This window comes from Aotus nancymaae, unplaced genomic scaffold (genome assembly GCF_030222135.1).
Source record: "Aotus nancymaae isolate 86718 unplaced genomic scaffold, 86718_ANA_hifiasm-v0.15.2.pri h1tg000029l, whole genome shotgun sequence".
Classification (NCBI taxonomy): domain Eukaryota; kingdom Metazoa; phylum Chordata; class Mammalia; order Primates; family Aotidae; genus Aotus; species Aotus nancymaae.
In genome coordinates this window covers 92545209-92569888 of record NW_026988442.1, presented here as the reverse complement: position 1 = coordinate 92569888, position 24680 = coordinate 92545209, and the positions used below count along the sequence as shown (strand labels likewise).

At 52.4% G+C, this 24680-nt stretch overlaps 1 protein-coding gene across 5 annotated transcripts; it reads right to left on the bottom strand.

Moving 5' to 3' along the window:
• Positions 1-12170: 12170 nt before the first annotated feature.
• PROC (protein C, inactivator of coagulation factors Va and VIIIa) lies at positions 12171-23412 on the bottom strand. 5 transcript variants are annotated; one of them, XM_021667995.2, is made up of 9 exons: positions 21768-21890; positions 20434-20524; positions 18990-19156; positions 17236-17260; positions 17007-17144; positions 16769-16903; positions 14868-15010; positions 13940-14057; positions 12171-12830 (listed from the first exon to the last, which is right to left on the bottom strand). In XM_021667995.2, exons 1-9 carry the CDS (start codon positions 21831-21833, stop codon positions 12238-12240), a joined length of 1476 nt encoding a protein of 491 aa, XP_021523670.2. In that variant the 5' UTR covers positions 21834-21890; the 3' UTR covers positions 12171-12237. The 5 variants fall into 5 exon arrangements, with proteins under 5 accessions (XP_021523670.2, XP_021523672.2, XP_021523671.2 ...); XM_021667997.2 differs by having other exon boundaries at positions 21788-21875; XM_021667996.2 differs by having other exon boundaries at positions 20434-20520; positions 21788-21875.
• Between the last annotated feature and the right edge of the window lie 1268 nt (positions 23413-24680).

Below are 24680 nucleotides of genomic sequence, written 5' to 3'. Positions count from 1 at the left end.
TGTTGCTGGAGACAGATACATAAATATTTTGAATGGTGCCTTAAACATCCCTGGCTTTTCTCACCTTCAAATGGGCTCTCTGTTCTGCCCAGAAGTCATTCTATGTGTGTCCTGTTGTTTATCTCTTGCATGACCACAGCAAATGTTCAACAAATTCTTAAATCCTCCCACCCAGTGTCCTACAGCTCTCCAAGCAGGTAATCTTGCCTGGACTTCCAAGACAAAACAGAGGCCCCGGGGGAAATTCCATTAACTTCCTGTCTGCCGCGTATAAACGTAAACACATTCATATTCTTCCTTCATGATTCTTTTCAGGTCTCAATAGAGGAAGTGAACTTCTTTTTGTCTAAGGCAAACTCTACAAGTATTTTAGAGTCCAAGAGAAACCTCATGCATATTCAAGTATGAGCAGGTGATATGAATGCCTGAGTGGGTCAGGTATAAGAAAAACAAGAGCGGAAATGCAGTGATGAACGCCAGCAAACATTTAGCTAAGGTCTACATGCAGTAATAAAAGAGCGGTGGACATTTTGCTGCACGTGCCACATCTGAAAACAACTGCTGATCTCTAGTTGAGCAATGGTATATGGATCGAGCTCCAGGATTGCAAAATAGTCTGAATCTTCAATGGAATCTAGATTTTTATGAAAGCGTTCACTTAAAAAATGTTTTATATAAAATAGTTCATGAAGGTGTAATTTAATGAATTATTACAAAGTGAACACATCTTAATCAAGAAGAAAACATAAGAAACATTCTAGAATGACTCTCAATTTCATGTCCATACACTACCTATACCTGCCCCTTGTAACCATTATTATGATTTTTTGAGCTGTATATAAACAAAGCCATACAGCATTATTTCTTTTGTTTCTGCTTTTACTTATTCATGTTATCTGTGTGAGATTCGTTTATGTGGTTGCATATAACAGTACAGCACAACTTTTTTACTGCACCGTATTTCATTGTATGAATATGCCACACCTTTTTTATCCATTGTAGTACTGACAGGTTAGACATTTGGATGTTTATGATTTTTGTTTTTTGTGAATATTGCTGCTGCAAATATTTTAGCACATATAAATGGTAAAGTGTTTTATTAAAGAGCACTGAAATTAGATGCGAATGTCTACTGCAGGCTGAGGCAGGAGAATCACTTGAACCTGGGAGGCAGAGGTTGCAGTGAGCCAAGATGGGGGCCACTGCACTCCATCCTGGGTGACAGAGCAAGACTCTGTCTCAAAAAAAAAAAGAAAACAGAAAAAAGAAATATTCTGAATAACTCTATGCCCACAAATTTGACAACCTACATGAAACTAGACAATCTTCTGAAAGACACAGTCTGCCAAAACTCACATAAGGGAAAATATGTCATCTGAATAGGCCTATATCTAAAAGAAATTGAATCAATAATAACATATACAACTATAATTTTTCAATATATAATTTTTTAAAAGAATAACATTTCAAAATGGATAGCACCAGACCAGATGGGTTCACTGGAGAATTTTACCAAACATTCAAGGAATAATTTATACAAATTCTCTTAAAACTTCTTCCAAGGCTGGGTGCAGTGGCTCACACCTATAAATCCAGCACTTTGGGAGGCCAAGGTGGGCAGATCACCTGAGGTCAGGAGTTTGAGACCAGCCTGGCCAACATGGCAAAATTCCATGTCTACTAAAAAATACAACAACTAGCCAGGCGTGGTGGTGCGCGCCTGTAATTCCAGCTTCTCAGGAGGCTGAAGCAGGAGAATCACTTGAACCCGGGAGGCAGAGGTTAAAGTGAGCTGAGATCACACCACTGCACTCCAGCCTGGGTGACAGAGTGAGACTCCGTCTCAAAAAACAACAATAACGAACACTTCTTCCAGAAAAAAGATCTGAACTCATTTTATAAAGATAGCATTACTATGCCAAATTAGCATTACTATGCTAATACCAAAACCAGACAAAGACATTACAAAAATGGGCAACTGCAGACTGATATCTCTCATGAACACAGATGCAAAAATCATCAACAAAATATTAGTGAATCAAGCTAGGTGCGGTGGCTTATGCCTGTCATCCCAGCACTTTGGGAGGCTGAGGAGGGTGGATCACTTGAGGTCAGGAGTTCAAGACCAGCCTGGACAACATGGTGAAACACTGTCTCTACTAAAAATACAAAAAAAAAGAAAAAAAATCCAGGTGTGGTGGTGTGCACCTGTAATCCCAGCTACTTGGGAGGCTGAGGCAGGAGAATTGCTTGAACTCAGGAGGTGAAGGCTGCAGTGAGCTGAGATTGTGCCACTGCACTCCAGCCTGGGTGACAGAGCAAGACTCCATCTCAAAAAAATTAAAAAAATATATACACACACACATATGCAAATAGAATCCAACAGTGCAACAGTGCAAATCAAATCCAATAATGCGTAAGGGCAATTATATACCATGACCTAATAGGATTGATTCCAGATATGCAAATCTGGTTCAACATTTGAAAATCAATTAATGTAATCCATTATATCAACAGGCTAAAGATGAAAACCCATATGATCATATCAATAAATGCAGAAGAAGCATTTGACAAAATCCAACACCGATTTATAATAGAAACTCTCAGAGAACTAGGAATAGACTTCTTCTATTTGAATAAAGAACATCCACAATAACTCTACAGTTAACATCATACTTAATTGTGAGACACTAGATGTTTTCCCACCAAGTTCAGTAATAAGGTAAGGATGTCCTTTCTCACAACTACTGTTCACAATTGCACTGGAAGTCATAGTTAATGCAGTAAGACAAGAAAAGGAAATGAAAAGCATACAGATTGAGAAGGAAGAGCTAAAACTGTTTTTGTTCACAGATAATATGATTGTCTATATAGAAAATCCCACAAAGAATTAAAAACAAAAACCTCCTGGAACGATAAGTGATTATAGCCAGCCTGCAATCTTGCACTGCAATTTTCATTTTCATTTAGTTGAAATGAATAAGTGATTATAGCAAGGTTGCATATTAATCACAAGGTTAATATGCAAAAGTCAATTGCTTTCATATATACCAACAGTAAACAAGTCGAATTTAAAATTAAAAACATAGTACCATTACATTAGCACCCCCAAAAATGAAATACTTAGATATACATCTAATAAAATAAGTAAAAGATCTCTATGAGGAAAACTACAACACTTTGATGAAAGAAATCAAAGATCTAAATAAATGGAGAGATATCCAACCCATCACAGAGATCTTGACTCAGTGTTGTCAAGATGTCTCTTCTGCAATTTGATCAATTTGATATAATCCCAGTCAAAAGCCCAGCAAGTTATTTTATAGATATTGGAAAACTGATTCTAAAGTTTATTTTCTATTTTTTATTTTTTGAGACAGAGTCTTATTTATAGAGTCACTTAGGCTGGAGTGCAGTGGTGCCATCTTGGCTCACTACAACCTCTGCCTCCCGGGTTCAAGTGATTCTACTGCCTCAGCCTCCTGAGTAGCTCGAATTACAGGCACATACCACCACACCAGGCTAACTTATTGTATTTTTAGTAGAGATGGGTTTTACTGTGTTGGCCATGCTGGTCTTGAACTCCTGGCCTCAAGTGATCCACCCACTTCAGCCTCCCAAAGTGCTGGGATTATAGGCCTGAGCCACTGAGCCTGGTAATTCTAAAGTTTATATGGAAAGGCAAAGGTGCCAGGATAACCAACACAATAATGAAGGAAAAGAATAAATCGAAGAACTGAAACTACCCGATTTCAAGCCTTACTATAAAGCTACAGTAATTAAAGCAGTGTGGTATTGGTGAAAGAATTGACGAACAGATCAGTGGAACAGAAAAGAGAGCCAAGAAATAGACCCACACAAATAAAGTTTATTATCTTTGCCAAAGGAGGAATTCAATGGAGAAAATACAGTCTTTTCAACAAATGGTGCTAGAACCACTGGATATCCACATACAAAAATAAATCCATGCTGAGTGTGGTGGCTCAACCTTGTAATCCCAGCACTTCCGGAGGCCAAGGAGGGCAGATCGCTTGAATTCCTGAGTTCGAGAGCAGCCTGGGCAACGTGGCAAAACCTCGTCTCTATAAAAAATACAAAAATTAGCTGGGCATGGTGGTGTGCGCCTGTAGTTCCAGCTATTCAGGAGGCTGAGGTGCGAGGATGGCTTGAGCCCAGAGGTTGCAGTGTGCTGAGAGTACACCACTGCCCCCCAGGCTGGGGGACAGAGCCAGACCTTGTCTCAACAAAAAGAAAGAAAAAAAAAATCCATACACAGACCTTACACCTGTTACAAAAATTAACTCAAAATGGATCATAGGTCTACATGAAAAATGCAACACTATAACTTCTAGAAAATGTAGGAGAAAACCTAGATGACCTTGGATTTGGCAGTGACTTTTTAGATACACCACCACACAGTCTATGGAAGAAAATATTGATAAACCAGACTTCATTAAAATTAAAAGCACATGCTCTGCAAAAGATTCTGTTTGGAAAATGAAAAGACACGTCATAGACTGAGAGAAAATCTTTGCAAAATACCTACATATTTGGATGGGTGTCCAAAACATTTACATAGACAAAGATTACAAAATCTCACAACTCAACAGTAAGAAAACATACAATCCAAAATTCAAAAGAAGCAAAAGATCTGAACAGACATCTCATCAAAGAAGATATACAGATGGTAAATAAACATATGAAAAGATATTCAACATCAGATGTCACTAGGGAATTACAAGTTAAAACAATGAGATGCCACTACACACGTATTAGAAAGACGAAAATCTAAAACAGCAACCACACCAAATTCAGGCAAGGATGGGGAGCAATAGGATCTCTCATTCACTGCTGGTGGGAATGCAAAACAGAACACAGCTACTTTAGAAGGCAGTTTCTTACAAAACTAAACATAGGCCAGGCGTGGTGGCTCACGTTTTTAATCCCAGTGCTTTGGGAGGCTGAGGCAGGAAGATCACTTGAGCCAGGAGTTCAAGACCCTTCTGGGTAGCATAGCAAAATCCCATCTTTACAAAAACAAAAGAACTAAACATCCTTTTACCATAAAATGTGGCAATCATACTCCTTTGTTTGTATCCAAATGAGTTGAAAACGTGTTAATATAAGAACCTGCACCCACACAGACGTTTAGAGAAACTTTATTCATATTGCCGCAAGTTGGGAGCAACTGAGATTTCCTTCAGTAGTTGAATAGATAAACTGGGGTACGTCAAAACAATGGAATTTTGTTCAGCAGTAAAACGAAATGAGCTATCAAACCACTAAAAGACATGAAAGAAACTTAAATGCTCATTGCCAAGTGAAAGAAGCCAATCTGAAAAGGCTACCTATTGTAGGATTCCAACTACCTGACGTTCTGGAAAAGGCAAAACTACGGAGATAGTAAAAAGATCAGAGGTTGCCGGGGATTGGGGTGGAGCAAGGAAGGAAGGGAGGGATGAATAGGTGGAGATAAGAGATTTTTAGGGCAGTGAAATTATTCTTTACGATGCTGTGATGGTGGATACATGTCAGACTTCTGTCAAGACCTATGCAATAGACAACACAGAGTGAACTCTGATGTGAACTATGGACTTTAATTAATAATGTATCAATACTGACTCATCACTTGTAACAAATGTACCACACTAATACAAGATGTTAATAATAGGAGAAATTCTACTGGTGTTAGGGAGGCATATGGGAACTCTCTGTACCTTCTATTCACTTTTTCTTTCTTTTTTTTTCTATCCACTTTTCTATAAACCTAAAACTGCTCTGAAAACTAGAATCTGTTAATTTTTTTTTTCTGAGATGGAGTCTTGCTCTGTCACCCAGGCTGGAGTGCAATGGCATGATCTTGCTCACTGCAACCTCCACCTCCTGGGTTCAAGTGATTTTCCTGCCTTAGCCTCCCGATTAGCTGGGATTATAGGAATACGCCACCGTGCTCAGCTAATTTTTGTATTTTTAGTAGAGACGGGTGTAAGGTCGGTTGCCTCGCCGGGAGCATGGACGCACCCCCCTCCCCTTGCTGGGAGCTCGGACGCTCCCCCCTCCCTCGCCGGGAGCTCAGACGCACCCGCTTCTCTCGCAGGGAGCTCGGACACACCCCCTTCCCTCTCCAGGAGCTCGGACACAACCCCTTCCCTCGCGGGGAGCTCGGACACGCCCCCTTCCCTCTCCAGGAGCTCGGACACAACCCCTTCCCTCTCCAGGAGCTCGGACACACCCACTTCCCTCGCGGGGAGCTCAGACACGCCCCTTTCCCTTGCGGGGGAGCTCGGACACACCCCTCTCCCCTCGCCAGGAGCTTGGGCACACCCCCTTCCCTCGAAGGGAGCTCGGACACACCCCCTTCCCTTGTGGGGAGCTCAGACATGCCCCTTTCCCTTGCAGGGGAGCTCGGACACACCCCTCTCCCTTCGCCAGGAGCTCGGGCACACACCTCCTTCCCTTGCCGGGAGCTCAGACACACACCCCCACTGGGAGCCCGGAAAAAAGCCCCGCCAGGACCTACCCGATACCATTTTGTCCCATCAGGGCCCCACTCCCTGCCATTTTGTACCATCCGGGCCCCACTCACCTTGAGCACAACCAATCAAACTCCTTCACTCCCTATAAAACCCCATGTCTAAGAGGAGTCCACGCGACATCTCCGGCCCCCTCCTGTCGGACCGCAGAACCTCGTCCGGGAGCCTGAATAAATTCCTTCGCATCAGATCTTCTTGTGCTGGCCTCAGTTTCTTCTCTTTAAGCTCGGCAAGAACAAACCTTACAACGAGGTTTCAGCATGTTGGCCAGGCTGGTCTCAAACTCCTGACCTCAAGCAATCCACCCACTTCAGCCTCCCAAAGTGCTGGGATTACAGGCATGAGCCACCATGCCCCTGCCTAACATCTGTTAATCTTTTAAAAGTGTGGCAGCCACACCACCCTCCTTCCCACTGTTCATTTGCTGATTTCCTGCAGCTGGAAGCTTCACAGGACACTAGGGAAGTTTTTAAATTAGAGCCTAATCTCCTTTACTCTTGGATATTTGGGAAGCAAAGTCCTTCCCAGGAAGGGGGTGTGTCTTGAAAACTGCCAGTCTCCTCCTCAAGACATTTGCCAAATTTGGAAGCAGCAGGGGATAGGAAACTAAGGAGCAGAGTTTAAAGCTGCCAAAGGGAAGAATGACTCTCCTATATCTTTGGGATTGATAAGACAGACTTACCATGCACTCAGGCTGTCTCCCATCAAGTATTTGAAACCTGATATGGACTGATTATAACTAAAGCTGCAGACTAGCCTCATCCCAGTTTAGTTGTTAATTAAACCAGAAAGGGCAGATATTTCCTGACAAGAAAATAATATAATATTTGGTTGCTATGGTTCCTTTATAAATAGTTTTCTGCATACTGTGAAAGTTACAAGACAGGCAAATAAAAAGGAAAATACAACCAATAGTCAAAAGAAAAAAAGCCAAAAGACATAGACCCACAGGTGATCCAAATGTTGGATAAGATAATAATAATTTAAAGTAACTATAGCAATATATTAAAGAAGATAGAAGAAAAATGGGGAAAACAGGTGAAAAGATGGGGAATTTTTACAGAGAAATGGTATCTGTAGAGAGGAATCAAGTGGACATTCTAGAACTGAAAATTTAGTATCTGAAATTATTAACTGGTCAAGTTTCACAGAGTTTGGACACAAGAGAAGACAGAATTAATGAACTTGAAGAAAGATAATAGAAATTACTCAAATTATAGCATACAGAGAGCAAGAGTAAAGGTAAGGAGGGATGGGATGGCCACCCCACTCACATGAAGTCATCTGCCCTATTTGATTTTTTCACCACATGCACGTGTAACTTGTTTTTACCATATGTGTGTTCTGTGGCCTGGTGAAGGCTCCTGGGGCCCCAGGGTCCACACTCTGGCCCTCACGCTTATTGTACAGGGTGGTGGGACAGGTGCACAGGAAAAAACACTAGACACCAAGCCCGGGGCCCTGGGTTTTAGGCCTCGCTTTCCCACCAACTTGCTGGGTGACTTGGGTTTTCTTGCCCTCCAAATGAGGGACAATTGATAAATGCAAGGCCAATTGTGGGGTGAGGTAATGCCCTTAAACAGCATAGATTCTCTGGAGTCAGGTGGCCTGGAGCCCATGTTACAGCACACACACCTGATCTCAGAGAGCTGTTGTCCCTCCCTCGTCCACCACCCTGGTAATAGACCCAGAACTCCATCTGCAGCCAGTCGTAAGGACCCTGCTGGCCCATGGCCTACCTGCTTAGCCCCAACCTCTGCCAGAACCTGCAGGGAGCCTGCCTCCCACCTCAGCCCTGTTAGATTCCTGCCCAGTTCCTTACTCCACTGAGGTCTCTCCCGGACCAATGTTAACTAAAGGGACCCCACCTGGAGTCAGGCAGATCTGAGGGCATATACCCATTCTGTCTATACTCGCTGTGTACATCTCTGAGCCAGTTACATTAGGTGGCTAAAACAGGAGGTCAAGAGCATGTATCTCTTAAGATCACTTAGAAGGCTCAACATGGTGGCTCACGCTGCTAATCCCAGCACTCTGGGAGGCCGAGGCAGGCAGATCGCTTGAGGTCGGAAGTTCTAAAGCAGCCTGGACAATGTGACGAAACCTCATTTCTAGTGAAAATACAAAAATTGGCTGGGCCTGGTGTTACACGCCTGTAGTCCCAGGAGGCTGAGGCACGAGAATCTCTTGAACCTGGGAAGCAGAGTTTGAGTGAGCTGAGCTCACACCACTGCTCTACAGCCTGGGTGACAGAGTGAGACTCTGTCTCAAAAAAAAAAAAAAATCACATAGAGGATTAAATCAAACCATGCACATAGAGGCCCTAGAATAGTCCTCCGTCCACGGACATAGGTCCAGCTGAACGAGCCTAGTGTAAGAACTTCTGGGCACTAGAAAGATTATGGTGTGCTCCCCTCCCCCACATACATAATTTAAAGGTACAATATCCACAGAATAAGCGCAATGAAGTCGATCAAAAGTCTGACTTTTCCCATGATAACTACTTTGACATCTTTTTTCTTGACAGATTGTTTCAAAACTCATTTTTTCAACTGTGCAGTGCTCTGTTTGCTTGCTCAGCCCAGAGGCAAGACTGTAGCCCTGTGGGCAGGGGAGTCTCCTGAGTGGAGAGGCCAGAGGCTGCCCGCCCCACTCGTCCAATCCTCGCCAAGCCCTGTGGAGCCCCCAGCAGGGCAGGGCCTAGCCCAGAATCCATGTGGGGAATCTGCTGGGGTACAAGGTAGGCTAATGATTGACCCAGCCCAAATATTGACAGAGCCTAGGTCCTGCCACTGCTCACCCGCACATCACTCTTCTCCCCCCAACGCCTCCCACTGCCTGGCTCCCTGTCCCATGGGACACAGCAGGGACTTTGGAGCCTGCTGCATTCCTACCCCGACTCCTCCCATAGCAGTGATGCAGAAAGCCCCCCAGAGGCTCTTTTCCCTCCATCAGAATGGAGTCGGCAGTTCCTCCCTCATTTGCTCTGTGAAGACCCCAGTTACCGTGGGTCAGGAACCTAGCATGGGCCTGCAGTGAAGGTTCTCAATACGGCCTGGTGCCCCAGTCCTCCGCCACAGCCTCCCCGACATGGCCCTGGAGCTGGGTGCTGTCTCTTTCCTAGGACCTGGCTCCCTGCTCAGCCTCTCTCGGCCTCCCCAGGCTTAGCCTGCCTGCTCCTTCCACCACCTCCACGGTCTCGCCCAGCTTGCCCTGGTCCTGTCGGCCTTGATTAGTCAGCAGTTTCTCATCTGTTCTTCCCATAGCTCATCCCCTAGGCTAAGCTGGTGGGGGCTTCTCAGGGGACTGAACCCCCTGGCCTTGGCCCCAGCAGCCCCAGCATGGGGCTCTCTGCACACTGCCGCCTTCCACTGGAGAACTGAATTCTTCCACTCCCACCAATGGCTTTAGTCTCCACTGATCTCTCCCTTCTCCAAAGAGATTTTAGTCACTGCGATCGTCGGATCCTGGGCTCTGCATGGAGGGCTCAGGAAGAAGGGGAGGGAGGCGTCTACCCAGGGCCAGCTCCAGGCCCCTGGCCCTGCAGGGGTTGGCCTTCCTGTCATCCCCACAACCACCGGGGATAGAAGGGCATGAGCCCAGTTCTTAGACAAGGAAAAGAAGGTGCAGGACGGCCAGGCAGTGAGGCTGGGGGCACCGGCTGGGGAAGGGCCACCACTGAGTCCAGGGCCTGGGTACCTTCTCTGCAGCCAGGCTGCCACCTGATGCCAGCTCTCAAATGTTGCAGTGGTAAGTGACCACTCTTCAGCCCACTGAATCTTAAATTTCTCTTCACGTCCTTTTATTTTTGTTAATCAAAAGGTTCTGTTCAAGCAAGTTCGTGTCAAGCTTCTCTTGTGTGATCTGTGTGTCCCTGGGTGTGACCCATGCACCTGTCCAAGCTCAGCTCTGGGCCCAGCAGTGGCACTCAATAGATACCGTCAATGGATGAGTGCTTCACCCAGCCTGTCCCCAGCACTGCTCACCTCCTGCGTGGCACACCCCCATGCATGCCAGGCTTGAAGGCCTCCCGAGAGGCTTCCCCTCATCTGCCTCCAGAAGGCCCAGCATGTGGCCCCTGGGGGAGAGTGTCTCCTCCTCGGCTGTGGCCTCAGCCGTGCGCTAAAGATGGGTGTTGTCATGAACATACAGAGTGGAATCCTAGACGTGGGAGACTGCAAAAGGTGGAAGGGAGGGGGCGAGGGTTGAAAATCACCTATTTGGGTACAATGCTCACGTTCGGGTGATGTCCCCACCAGAAGCCCAGACTCCACCACTGCACAATACATGCGTGCAAGAAATCTATACTTACATCCCTAAATCTACCAAAATTAAAAATATGTAAAACTAAAGATGGGGCCAGGTGCGTTGACTCACGCCCGTAATCCCAGCACTTTGGGAGGCTGAGGCGGGCAGATCACCTGAGGTCAGGACTTCGAGACCAGCCTAGTCAACATGGTGAAACCCTGTCTCTACTAAAAATATGAAAATTAGCTGGGCATGGTGGTGGGTGCCTGTAATCCCAGCTACTGGGGAGGCTGAGGCAGGAGAATCACTTGAACCCAGAAGGTGAAGGTTGCAGTGAGCTGAGATTGTGCCACTGCACTCCATTCAGCCTGGGTGACAAAGCAAGACAAGAGAGAAAGAAAGAGCAGAAGAGAGAGACAGAGAGGGAGGGAAGGAAGGAAAGAAGGAAGGAAGGGAGGGAGGGAGGGAAGGAGGGAGAGAGAGAGAGAAAGAGAAAGGGGCCATGTGCAGTGACTCACACCTTAATCCCAGCACTTTGGAGGCCAAGGTGGGCAGATCATGAGGTCAGGCCTTCGAGACCAGCCTGGCCAACATGGTGAAACCTTGTCTCCACCACAAAATACAAAAATTATTGGGCGTAGTGGCACACGCCTCTAGTCCCAGCTGCTCGGGAGGCTGAGGCAGGAGAATGGCTTCAACACAGGAGGCAGAGGTTGCAGTGAGCCGAGATGGTGCCACTGCACTCCAGCCTGGCGACAGAGTGAGACTCTGTCAAAACAAAGGAAGGAGGGAGGGAGGGAAGGAAGGGAGCTCATTCTGTGACACTGTGAGCTCATTCCGAGCTGACCCAACACTTTCTAGGTCTCTGGCTGCTCCCCGGCAGAGCTAATGCTGGCCTCCACACCGAGTGCCATGGAACCAGCTGTCCTCCAGGACAAGTGGAGAAAGGAAAAAAGCACCTGGGTTTTGGAATCCGACCTAGATTTGAATCCTGGCTTCACCACGTAAACCTCTCAGAGCCTCGGTTTCCTCCTCTGTGATATGAGCTAAACCCATCTACCTGCAAAGCTGGGCTTGCTGGAGAGCTAGTCAAGCCTCGCCTTCAGCATCCCCGGCTTGCACAGGCTCTTCCCAAAGCCCTGGGAAAGGCTCTAGCGTCTCTGTGGTCGTGGTTTTTATTCTTTTTCATAAACAGAGTGTCCCCCCAACACACGCAGCTTTAGACCCTGCAGAACTTGGATCTGCTCCTCCCCACCCCACAGAATTGGTCTGGGAGTTAAGGTTCTATTCATAAGGCATGTGGCATACAACAGGTGCTCAATAAATGTTACTTCCCTCCAGAACAGCCTAGAAGGGGTGGAAGGACAAACAGAACAGCAGGCCCACGTGCTTGTTACATGCCCCTTTAATGTTCCATCCATTGCCATGCAAAAGCCCAGCCCGGCAGGGAGGGTTGCTAAGGTGCCGCCTGGCTCTCCGGAGGGGCTTCCTTGTCTCTGATGTGCCCGTGGATCCAATCGAGGTAGCGGCTGACTTTGGTGTAAACACCGTAGTTGTGAAGGAGCCCGCAGCCCTCACCCCAGCTCACCAGGCCCACCAGGAACCAGGTGCCGCGGAAGGACGCGACCATGGGCCCCCCACTGTCGCCGTCGCAGGCGTCCCGCCGGTCCCCGAGGACGCCCGCACACAGCATGTTCTCAGACACCATGTTGCTCATCACCTTGCTGCACTCGTTGCGCGGGACCACGGGAATCTTGATGAAGTTGAGAATGAAGGTGCGGTTTCTCTTGGGGTCCTTCTCTCGGCTGCTCTGGTAGCCCCAGCCGGTCACGATGGTCTCCTGGCCGGCCTGAGTGAGCTCGCGCTCTGCGAGGCCGCTGTCCGGGAGGCAGACGGGCACGATGGTCTGCGAGAGGGTGGCGGGCTGGGCCAGGCGCACCAGCGCGATGTCATTGTCGGTGGTGCTCTTGCTGTAGTTGGGGTGGACCAGGACCTCCTCGATGTCCAGGTCCAGCTCCCACCTCTCCCAGCGCCGCAGGTCATACTCTCCTGCAGGGCAGAGGGCACCGTCAGAGTGGGCTGCGGGGAGCCTCTCCCCGACAGCACTTTCCCGAGGCCCACCCACTGCTGTGCCCCTGCAGGCCCGGGCTGGGGGTCTGAAGAAGGACCACACGTCCCAGGCACTGCCCGGAGCCACCTGTCTATGCCGTGGACCCCTATCCATGGTGACTTTTCCTGCCAGAAGGAGTGGCCAACGGTGTCAGTCTCAAAGGGGCAGGATGCTGGTCCATTTTCAGGACTCATGAAGATGAGACCAGAACCAGAGAAGGAATGGGCAGCAGGGAAGCCCGAGGCCCCTGAAAACCCCAGACACAGACCAGAGCCACAGAGGGATGTGGAGCAATGGTAGCTGGAGAGACCAGGGCAGGAGCAGCAGACTGGGAGAGGAGGACCCCCAGAACACGGCACTGCCAGGGAGGAGAGGGCCAGGTCCCACCTGAGAGAGAAGGTCCTCTCAGGCCACACTGATGGTTCCTGGGGAAGAGCACCTGGCAGTCTTAAGCTAAGCCCCACGGGGGGCCACTGGCTATAGATTACACAGTAGGAAATGTGAATTTGGTCATTCTCAGTACACTTTTTCTTTTTGGCATAGAGTTGAGCCAGACCCCCCACTCCAGAAATTGCCATAGATCGAGGGTGATGCCTGGGCGCCCCCAACCTGCTCGTGGCTTTGGCAGATGCCAGGACTCCCGCTGCACAGCCCCATCCCCATCCGTCCATGGGAGGCACAGCCCTGAGGCCAGGCCTTGCTGGTCTCTGCCCCCGAGGGTACTGAGGGCCACACAGAGCCTGCTCCACATGAGTGGGAGTGCAGAGGGCAGAGTCTGTGTAGCCCCTCACTCACAAACACGTGTGTGCAGGTAACTGTGCCCAGGTTCGAAGAGAGCACCAGAGAACCCCCTACTGCAAAATACCAGGTGTCACAGGGGTGGGCAGAGCAGGGCACATAGGCCTCCTCCTCTCAAACACCTTCTGTGGAGCTCGAGAAGCCTCTTGCTTAAGTACCTGGGTAGCAGGGTCCCCCAAACCTGAACAGCCTGCCTGGTCCCCCCACCCAGGCCTCTGGCAGCCCCCTCCTGCCCGGCTCCAGCCCATACCAAGCCTGACAAGGAGCTTCCTGGGGTCCTCCAGGCAGTGGGCCGCTGTCAGCACCCAGGAGGGGTGGATGAGAACCGCCCCGCAGGCCAGCTTCTTCTGCGAGTCCAGCAGGACCACCTGCAATGGGGTGAAATGATGACATCACAGGGCTGCCTCCAGTTCAGGGCACCTGGGTCTCATCTGCACTTTCCTGGGTTCCGTGGTCATGCGGGCATAGGCCTAGGCCCTTTCCTGGCATTTACTATTTTTGCCCATTTTACAGTGTTATCCTGTCCCAGGGTGTCTTCCTGACTGCCCATGCTGTTCCTGTACTGTTCATACTGTTCCAGGCACCCTCAGCCACACCCAATGTCACCCAGCGAGCTCCTCTCATCCTTGGAGCCTTGGCCAGGCCTTGTGTCCTCTGGGAAGACTCTGCGGCCCCCAGGATGCCTGGGTATTCCCTTTGGCCTCCCGCAGCCCCTCTCTTGAAGGGCCTTTCTGGCTCTGGCCCCACTGGGCTGCCCGGTCTTTGGGGTCCTGACCCTCACGGAGTCTGAGTCCCCAGGGCCAATACCCCGTTGTTGGTTTCTATCGCCCCCATGCCTGTTAGAGAGGGGAACCCAGTAAGTGTCAGTTCCCATGTGGAGGCTGGAGGGCAACGCAGGCCCAGCCCTCCCTCCTAGCCCTCTCCCATCGGTGGGCAGAGCAGTGTCTTTCCAGCTTTAGAGACGGTAACCCTCCCTCCTGCATCCCCCTCCATGGCCCCACGCCCCTCCCCTCACCTGCCCTGGCTGCTCCTCTCCCCGCTGGTTGCGTGTCTCTTTCCCTGAAGTATCCCCCACCTTTATCATCCCTTGCAAGCAATGGCAGCTTCCCTTTCTGCTTCTGCACCCTGAGCACAGCTGCGGCGAGGGGCTCAGTGACCCCGGACCTAGCGCCTCCCACCTGCCAGGGGCTGTCTCCCCGTCTGGTCAATTTCCCATCGATGAGCCGAGGGTCTACTTGGTCTTCTTGGTCTTCTGTGTCCCGTTTCAGGTGAGTGCGCTTCTTCTCCATCCGCTTCCACAGCCTCCCGCAAGGGAATTTCACTGAGGTAGGCGGAGGTGGTGAGGGCCTGCCAGGCCCTCCTCCGGAGACTGCCCTCCTGTCTTTGTCCTCCTCCTGCCTACAGGCCACTTTGCCACAGTGCAGGGTTCAAGGGACCAATGATACTTAGACCACTCCATTAATATTAGCTACAACCCTGCTCCAGTCAGTCAATCAGTCAGTCAACAAACAGTGCCACCGAATGGCAAGAGTCAGACCAGGCCGCATCACCTGCTGGCTGTGGTTCTTACATAGGTCATTAAACTTCCTGAAGGCTCATTGTAACCCAGGATTGGGGGTGGTCCCTGGGATACATTAGCAAGGTCTTATGCTGGGATGCTGCTGAGCTCCTCACAGAGGAGAGGAATTATAGGGAGAAGGAGGTGAGAAGGATTGGACCACAGAAACAGGGGGCTTCCGGGAAGGCAGTGCAAGTGCGGGCGCATGTTGAGAGTTTGTAAGAGAAACTGCGAGAGCCCTCCTCATTGGCTTGACTCCCCTCTCCTTGCCTGCAGAAGGGGAACCAGAGACTGACTAGGGACTCCAGGCCCGCCTGGGGAGGGAGTGGTGCTCTCGGCTGACCACAGGGAGTCAGGCAAAGGTCCACGGCCCCACGCTGCTCTGAGGGGCCAAACGCCATGGTGAGCATCCTCTGTCCTCCAAGAGCTTGGAGGATTCCTGTGAGAAAGCAGCCTCAAAGGAAAACCCTCACGATCTGGGGTCCAGCCAATGACAGGGCCTTCCCACCGCCTGGCAGGAAAGCCCACAGGCCAACAGGCCCACAAGGCGCTTCTTTGCAGCGTCGTGGGAATCTCTAATTATTTCAAAATAAAAAGTTAAAACTTTAACTCTTTTTTTTTTCCTTTCTTAAAAAAGAGGCACAGTTACCCTATGTTGCCCAGGCTGGTCTCAAACTCCCAAGCTCAAGCAATCCTCCCACCTCAGCCTCTTAAAGTGCTGGAATTACAGATCTGAGCCACTGAGCCTGGCCAAAAATTGTTTTCAGCAGAAGCATTGAACTATAAAGTTGTAGAAAGTTCCCTGAAAGAAGAACACAAAGTCAAAGAAATGAGAAATAGAAGACACAATAAAACTAGGGGAAAGGGGTCTGAATAATGGGAGGCCGGGAAAGAAACAGAGGAAGCAAAGGGGAGACTGTCGAAGGAATAAGTAACACCTGGTCCCAGAGGCAGAAAATAGGAATTTCCACATTAAAAAGCTCCACCTTATAATGAAAATGAATGAAAAAAAGACGACGCCAAGGAACAGCATGCTAAAATGTAAGAGTTGTAAAACTGATTTTTAAAGCTTCGTACATATATAAACTTGATCAAAATGCATAAAAGGAAAAATATAAAAGAAGGCAGAATCAGGGTTCTGTTCTCAAGGGGCAAAGAGGGCAATGCGATTCCCGCCGGACAACATCAGAGAAAATAAATGCAGCCAGGCTAGATGGAGGCGCTGCAGTCCTGGCCCCAGATCCGCTCAGCCTGGAGATCGGCGCCACCCCTGCACTCGCGCTCCGGGAGGTGGCCCCAGGTGGGCAGGGACGCCAGGAAGAGAGCAAGCGGGGAAAGCGGAGGGGCCGCCCCGCTCCCTGGCTGACCGCACTGTCCGCCGCTGCCCCCGGGCTCAACTCTGTTCCTCGCTCCCTCCTGGAAACCTCCTGTGCCCGCCGAGTCGCGCCCCGTCAGGGGGCCTGCCCACCCCGCCCGCGAGCACCCGGCGCGATTCCCGGGCGATGTATGGGCGCCTCTCACCTGCGGGCTCGCACTGCAGGTGGTCGTCCCCCAGCTGGTAGCCGAGCGCGCAGCTGCAGCGCCGCCCGCCCTCCTCCTCCAGGCAGTAGTGCGTGCAGCCGCCGTTGTCCAGCGAGCAGTTGAGGAAGCTCACCTCTGCGGGCAGCGGAGGGAGCGGGCAGCGGGCGCTGGGGCGGCGCCCCCCACCCCCGGCCCCGCCCCGCCCCACCCCGCCGCCCGCGCCCCCCGCGCCCCTCACCGCGCTGGCAGAAGCGGCCCTCCCAGCCGTGGCTGCAGTCGCAGCTGAAGCTGCCGATGCCGTCGATGCACGTGCCGTGGCCGCAGCACAGGCTGGCGCACGGGTGCTCCGAGGGCCGGACCAAGCACTGGTCATCGTCTGCGACACAGGGCGGGTAGGGGGTCAGCGGCCAGAGACCCCGAGGGCCGCGGGCGCCGGCAGCGCAGCCGGGGATCCAGAACGCACTCACCGACGTACTTGGACCAGAAGGCCAGCTGCGGAGAGAGCGGGCAGCGTCAGGCGCCTGCAGCCCGGTGTGCGGAGGGGGCGCGCCCGGGTGGGGCAGGGCGGCCGCTGAGTGGGCAGGGGAGGGAGCGCTTCCGGACACACAGGGGTCCGCGCCCGCCTTCCCCGCCCTCCAGCATCCCCCGCCCGCGCCCAGCCTGGATCCCGCGTCCCCCGAGCAACGCCCTCTCCCAAGCAGCTCCAGCGACTGTCCGCTCCCACAGCAGCCTCTGCAACGCAAGGGACCGAATCCCTCGCCAGGTCGCTAGGCCTCCTTCCAGCTCCATCACGCCCTCCGCGCACCGGCTCAAGGACCCTTGAGCATCTAGCCTTTCCCTAAGCCAGTGTTCTCCGAGTTGGGGGGACGGGGGCAGAGGATCTGTGTTCCTAACCAGGCATCAGGACTGGGCTGCTGCTGCTGGTGGTCTGGGACCAGCCACCCCACGCTGTGATGCCTGCTCCTTCAGAGAGGCCAGCCAAGGCCTGCGGTGGCTGAGAGCATGGGTGAGGCGGGAGCATCCGTGTGATGTGTCAGATGTGTGCCGGCAGAAGGTCATTGTGGCTCTGCCAGGGAGGCCACTGGGGAAAGAGGCGGTGGGGATGGAGGGGAGCATTTGGGGGTCCAGTCAAGGAGGTGGAGTCTGAGGGCAAGAGGAGGTGCAGGCCGGACGGTATCCTTCTGCCTTGAAAGCCTGCACTGGAAAGCATGCCTACAGACGGATGCCTTGGAAGGCCAGGTCAGGGCACAACTTTCAGGTCCTAGTGGCTGAAGTGAGCTCCAGGAACAGAGTGGGTCTGAGCCTTGTCTCAGGAAGCCAGCCCCCTTACCAAGCTCACCCTGCTACCTCGGGCCACCTCCACAGGGCTCTGGGGGCCCCAAAGGACTTGGTCCCTTAGGCAAATAAGACACAGACCCTGTCTTCTGACCCCCCCGAGCAATCAGATTTTCTCTCCTTGATGTGAGGCACAGAGTGAGCGATTTTTTTTTTTTTTTTTGAGACAGAGTTTTGCTCTTGTTACCCAGGCTGGAGTGCAATGGCGTGATCTTGGCTCACCGCAACCTCCGCCTCCTGGGTTCAGGCAATTCTCCTGCCTCAGCCTCCTGAGTAGCTGGGATTACAGGCACACGCCACCATGCCCAGCTAATTTTTTGTATTTTTAGTAGCGACGGGGTTTCACCATGTTGACCAGGATGGTCTCGATCTCTTGACCTCGTGATCCACCCGCCTCGGCCTCCCAAAGTGCTGGGATTACAGGCTTGAGCCACCGCGCCCGGCCCGAGTGAGCGATTTTATGTGGACAGAAGTGAGTCACACACACCCTGATCCGCAGGGGCATGGGTGGTAGCAGGGTGGTCTTTGGGTCTTTGTGAGACAGGGAGGGGAGGCAGTGGTGATCAGGGGTGGCTGGAGGGTAGACGAAACCACCTACAGCGTGGTTGGGTGGGAGTCCCTGCCTAGGGCTGCCCCACACTCTTTACTGGAGCTTCTTCTTGAGATCTGTTTCTTGCAGTCACATGCACCTGGCCAACACCATAGGGCCAGCATCCTCATCGCTTCCCTCAGCCACCCTCACAAGCAGGAGGAGAGGGGGCTGGCACCCACCACCTCCCCAGCTCTTAAGAGGGCCTCAGCATTGGGTCCCCACCTGCTCCTCCAGGCCCCTGCTGGTCACCAGCTCACCCCTGAGCCTCATCCCCTGGACCTATGGTGGTCTTACTGTGTCATCCACGTTTTGGAAAATTTCCTTGGCCTCCTCGAAGTCACAGATCTCCTCTGCGCACTCCCGCTCCAGGTTGCCGGGCCGGAGCTCCTCCAGGAAGTTGTTGGCGCGTTTGTGGATCCGCAGTACCTGGTGGGCACGCTCGCTGCTGGAGAACACTGAGTCTGGTTTTGGAGGGAGGGGGAGCTCACCTTGGTGGAGGGGCCTGAGAGGGGCTGGGGCCATGAGGGGATCTGAGGAAGCCCAGCCAGGAGAGCCCGGGAAGTTCTTGTCCCCGCCCCCTCGGGACCCATTCTAATTCCAGGTCATAGCCAGGCACTGGGCTTCTCTGCTCTCTTCCTCCCTGGGAAGCAGATGGCAGTTGGAGGAGGAAGCCTTGCTCTGAGATGGTCAGGCCTCCCTGTGAACCCCACCCTGACCTCTGTGTATCTGAGCCAGTGTTTTTACCTCTTACAGTCACATGTGCCTGGCCGACACCATAGGGCCAGCCTCCTCATCGCTCCACTCAGCCTCTATTTACTCATCCAAAACATGGGGATGCGATCGTCATGTAAAACACCCAATTACCGTCCCTGGCCCAGAGATAAGCACTCAAGGATGAGTGCCCTGGCTGCTGCTGTAAAGACTGCCAAGTTAATCGTCTCACTGTTCTGCCAGTACACAGCGTGCAGCCCCATCCTGATGCATCCCCCAGTCTCCCTCTCCTCCCCCGCCAAGCATTCCCCATGTTCCTCCCCTTGGGCAGGGATGCCCGGAGGACAGACAGACCTGTTACCCAGTGAGAGTCACCAATGTCTCCTGGGCTTTATGAAGTGTTTGTCTTGGGTGCAGGGGACAGTTAGGAGGGAGGGATGAGGGCTGGAGGGAAAGACATCCTAGAGGCGGTGTGCCTGAGCTCAGGACACCTCGGAGAAAAGGTGGGGGTACGGGTCCCAGGCAGATAAGCAGCTCAATAAACGTACAAATGCAACCAACAGAATGGTGTGGCTCTAGGGGCCTGCGTGTCCCGCGGACCTCCCCAAGAATCATGGCCTCCTCCTGTTGACTGTGGAGACCAGCCATGAGCCCGACGTGCATTTGAGGAGCGGCCGCACTGGGCAGTGTGGGCGGGAGCCTGGGCCTGGGGTCTTCACAGCTGACGGAGTGAGTGGGTGGAGAGGGAAGGCCCAGGGGACTCTGCGACCATCCCGTGGGGCGGACGAAGCTTTAGGAAGTAATTGCGGGGCTCCCTGCTGTCACGCGTGCCTGCCCTCGCAGCCCTAGTGGGCACTCTGGCAGCTGGCCTACCTGGGACTGATCAGTTGATTCCTGCCATTCCTGTCTGCCCCTCATCTCACCCAGGGCTCAGAGAGATGGTGGAAGCTGTGAAGTCCTGGGCAGATGCCCACTTGGGCCTTGTAGAGGCCACAGGGGTCCCGGGGTAGGGGTGGGGAGGCCTTACCAAGAGGAGCTGGTGTGCTGGAAATTCCCCAGGTGGCCAGGAGCAGCAGGAGGCTTGCGAGCCGCCACATTCCGGAGGCGCTGGCACCTGTCTGAGGAGGACGTCTGAGCTCCAGGCAGTGCCCACTCCCACCGCTGCTCTGCCTGCTCCTTCCAGGTGGAAGCGGAATGAAAGGACTGTCCCTGTGTGCTGGCTGTTAGGGCGGAGGCTTTGAGGGCCCTTGTTCGCTAAACACATAGCTACCCTCAGAAGGCCTCAACTGTCCCCTCTCTGTGGGGCTGAGGTCACACTGCCTGCCTAGGTAGCAGCTCCAAAATGCAGTGCAGAGGGCGCTGGGATGCTTGTGTCCTCCCTGGGGGCAGTGGGTTGGCTGCCTCTGTCGGTCTAATGACTGGGCTGAGAATATTAGCTAACGTTGATTGGACACTCATGGCGTCCTTCAAGCAATTTTTACAGGATTCAGAGGGCAGGCCATGAAGCCAGACCGCACAGAGCAAACTCCAGCTCCAGTACTTCCTGGAGGGCAGTGCTGGCCACGATGCTTAACTGCTCCATGCCTCCGCTTCCTTGTTTATAAAACAGACGGAATCACGTGTTATAGTTCTGCCTTAAAGGGTGTTGTGAGAATTAAAGGAGTTAATCCACATAAAGTTCTCCAAACAGGCTTTGCACAGAGCTTGTGCTCAGTAAACATGAGCTATTATGACTTCAATTAAGGCTCACAACCACCCAAGAGGTAGCTATTAATGCTGTAAACCCCATTTCATAGAGGGGGAAACTGAGGCTCGGAGGAGTTCAGTGGTTTCTTAAAAATCTAACCCCAGAGGTGGCAGAGCCAGGACTCAAAGCCAGGCCTGTGTGGTTCCAGGCCTGGAAACTCAACCCCTGCCCCAAACCACCAGGTGTCCCACAATGCCACAGAAGTAGCCCTGGGGGCCAGAGACCAAGGAGCCGCCCCAGTGGGTAGGCTTTCTGGCCCTCTGCACACCCAGCCCCTGCTCTGCATTCTTGCCCACTTCCTCTGAGACTGCTTCTGAAATCTGTTCAAATCTGATACCCCCAAAGGCGGAAGTGGGGTGGGGAGAACGGAGGGTCCTTTGCTCCAAACTGCCTGTTGGAATAGCCCTGGGCCCTGGGATCCTCGTCCTGGAAAGAGGGAGACGCGTGGCAAAGGGCCCTAGGACTGTGGCTGCCAGGCCGAGCCAGTGGAAGGCCTCGCTTCCTTTTACCCCAAGCTCAGGCGGTCTCGAGCACCCTGGCTAGAGGACTCAGCCCTCACCACCACCTAGCTCTCCTCTCCCGGGGGCAGCCCTCCCTCCACACCCCTCATGTACCTGCCTGGAGGGGGACTCACAGGGGTGGGTCATGGAGATACTGCAAATTCGCCGTCCTGCCGCCATGACAGGCTGGAGTTCGAGTTAATGCATAACCACTAATATTTGCTTGGCCCTCAGCACTGAGGCCTCCCTCTCCACAGACAAACAAAAGTGGCAGTAGCACTCCTGGTCCTAGCTCAGTATGGCTTGGGTTGCCTGAAGCACACCTCTGCCCAACACGGATGCCATCCAGCAGGGAGGGAGGTGAGGGCAAAACCCTTGACAGATGTGGTCTCATTTTAGTCCCAAGTGGCTGGCTAAGGGAGGGACGCTGTCCCTGTTTTTCAGATGGGGACATTTTACCCAGAAACATTGTAGTTTGTCCAAGATCAGCACAACAGGTAATATTCCATATTTCATCAAATCCAGGATGCCATTCATTATAAGACAGACCTATTTATGTGCCACTGTACAAGAAAAAAGACGCTGTCCCAATGACATGCCATCCCAATTTCTGATACATAAAACCTTGAGAAGATGCCCTCTTTGGGTCCCCAGTGCGTGGATGCTGGGCACTGGGCTCCATCCTCACCTCCAATTGCTCATGAACTCCCCCCGCCCCCTCCCAGGAAACTGCACATAGCATCCCTCTAACCTCTACTTTTCAGGCAAGGACACTCAAGTCTGTGCTACTTGCCCAGATTCACTGAGCTAGTAGTTGGCAGATTTAATTTGAACTCAGGTCTTGCTGCGTCCACTTGGCTCCTTTTGTGAACCAGTAAGAAAAATGAATGGGAATCCAGAAAGGCTGCAGCCATTTCCTGGCTGGGGTGCCAGAAGGGAGAAGGGCAGAAATAAAGGGTCCAGCTCAACACCTTTGCCAGCGTCCAGGAGACTATCAGCATTTATTGAGCGTCTCGCTGCCCCAAACCAGGCTGCACCAGAGGTGCCCTCCTTTCCTACCTGCCCTACTGGTTCCTAGGAGGAGGTGCCCATGCTCCTCCTCAAAGTCTACACTTCTAAATGGGGCATGTGACCCCACCTTGCTGGCTTCTGTTGTTGCACAGGGAAGTCACCTAACCCAGGGGATCAATCAGATTCTGTCCTAGAGGAACAGGGTGAAACTCTTAACAAGGCAGGCCCCCCTTGCAGGACCCAGGGGCAGGTACATGTGGGAAATGCTTACAGAATTCAGAGGAGAGGGCAATCAGCACAAGCTGGCATAGCCAGGGGAGGCTGCCTGTAGGAGGTGGCACTTCAGCTGGACATCAAAGAGCAGACAGGAAGAAGGACCCCCTGCCCCCCACCTGGTGGGGAACAATGGAGAGACACAGAAGACGAGCAGTTGGGGAGGTGCTGGGAGAGGGTGGAGGTGGAGAGGCGGTGAGGGGGGCGGGGTGTGCCGCAAGTCTGCAGGGATCACGGCCCTCTGTTTGCCTCCCAGGCCCAAGATGTTGTGGGTATTCTTTGGGCGCCGCTTCCCTTCCCCACCAACTTCTTGCCCTCCGCTCCTCCCCACCCTAGCTCGCTCCACGGCAAGTCTGTGCAGGGTCCGCACGCTGATTCTGACCTGCGTAATGGACTCTGCCCGGGGCATCCACGTCCAAACCAGTCCAGATGCCCAAAGTACTGGCACCGGTACGATCCAGGGCAGCTGCAAAGCTCCCAAGTGCCCGGTGCTGGGGGCTGGGGGTGCCAAGGCTTGGAAGGCTGCCCGGAGAGAGGGAGGGTCCTCTGCAGAGCTCTGTACGCCTGTCGGCCGACGGGGGCTCTGCACGGCGGGCTGCGTCACGGCCTCCTCATCCGCCCGCAGCGCAGGAAACCCTGTCACCTCCTCGAGGCAAGGACGGTCTGAAGGCCGGCGTCACCTGGAGGCAGCTGCCGGGATCCAGGGGTCTCTGCAGTTACACCGGGCTCCAGCCGGGGGCGCTGCGGAGGAGCCAGGGCCCTTCACAGGTGCGGCCTCGCCCGGCTTGCCAGGGGTGACTCGCCCCCTGTGGGCCCGAACGCGGTCAGCTCCAGGCAGGGGCGAGCGAGCTCGCCGTGAGTTAGAGAGCAGAGGGGCCTCTGTGGTTGAGGAATTCGCTGCCTGGATGAAGACCCAAGCAGAGGAGTAAGAAGCAAATGTGTGGGGGGCAGGGACAGCCACAACTCCCGGAGCCAGGCGGCGTCCCAGAGCCCTCAGCTGTGGGTCAGCTTCACACGGCCTAAAACCTCGGCTAGCCTTCTCCTGACAGGGGGATTTAACTTCCGTGCGTCCCAATGTCCACATCTGTAAAGTGGAGTCAGTAATAGCATCCATCTCAGGTGACTGTTGTAAGGGTTACATTAAATCTTTTATTATTTTGTAATTTTTTAAAAAAATTTTGAGACAGGGTCTTTCTGCTCGGTCACCCAGGCTGGAGTGCAGTGGCGGGATCACAGCTCTCTGCAGCCTAGACCTCCTGGGCTCAACCGATTCTTCTGTTTCAGCCTCCTAGGTAGCTGAGACCGCAGGCACGTGCCACCACACCCAGATAATTTTTAAAACATTTTAGGAGAGAGGAGGTCTTGCTGCGTTACTCTAGAACTGCTGGCCTCAAGTGATCCTCCCTCCGCAGCCTCCCAAAGTGCTGAGATTACAGGCACGAGCCACCATGCCTGGCCTTATTTTTAAATATTTTATACAAAGTGAACATGACCTGGGACATAACAGGTGATTACTCAACAATTTCCTCTCTCAGCTCCCCAAATATCCTAGAGAAAAGCTAGGTACCACACGAAGCTTTGTGGGGATCAAAGCCGGGCGATAATGGTCGTTGCCCTTCCTACAGGCCTGGGAAGGTCAGGAGGGGCTGACCAGGAGGGGAACGGGTCAAGGACAGCTGCGGCTGCACGGAAGCTCAGACTGCACAGATGTGTTGTACAGATTACGGTGACCATTCAGAGTCA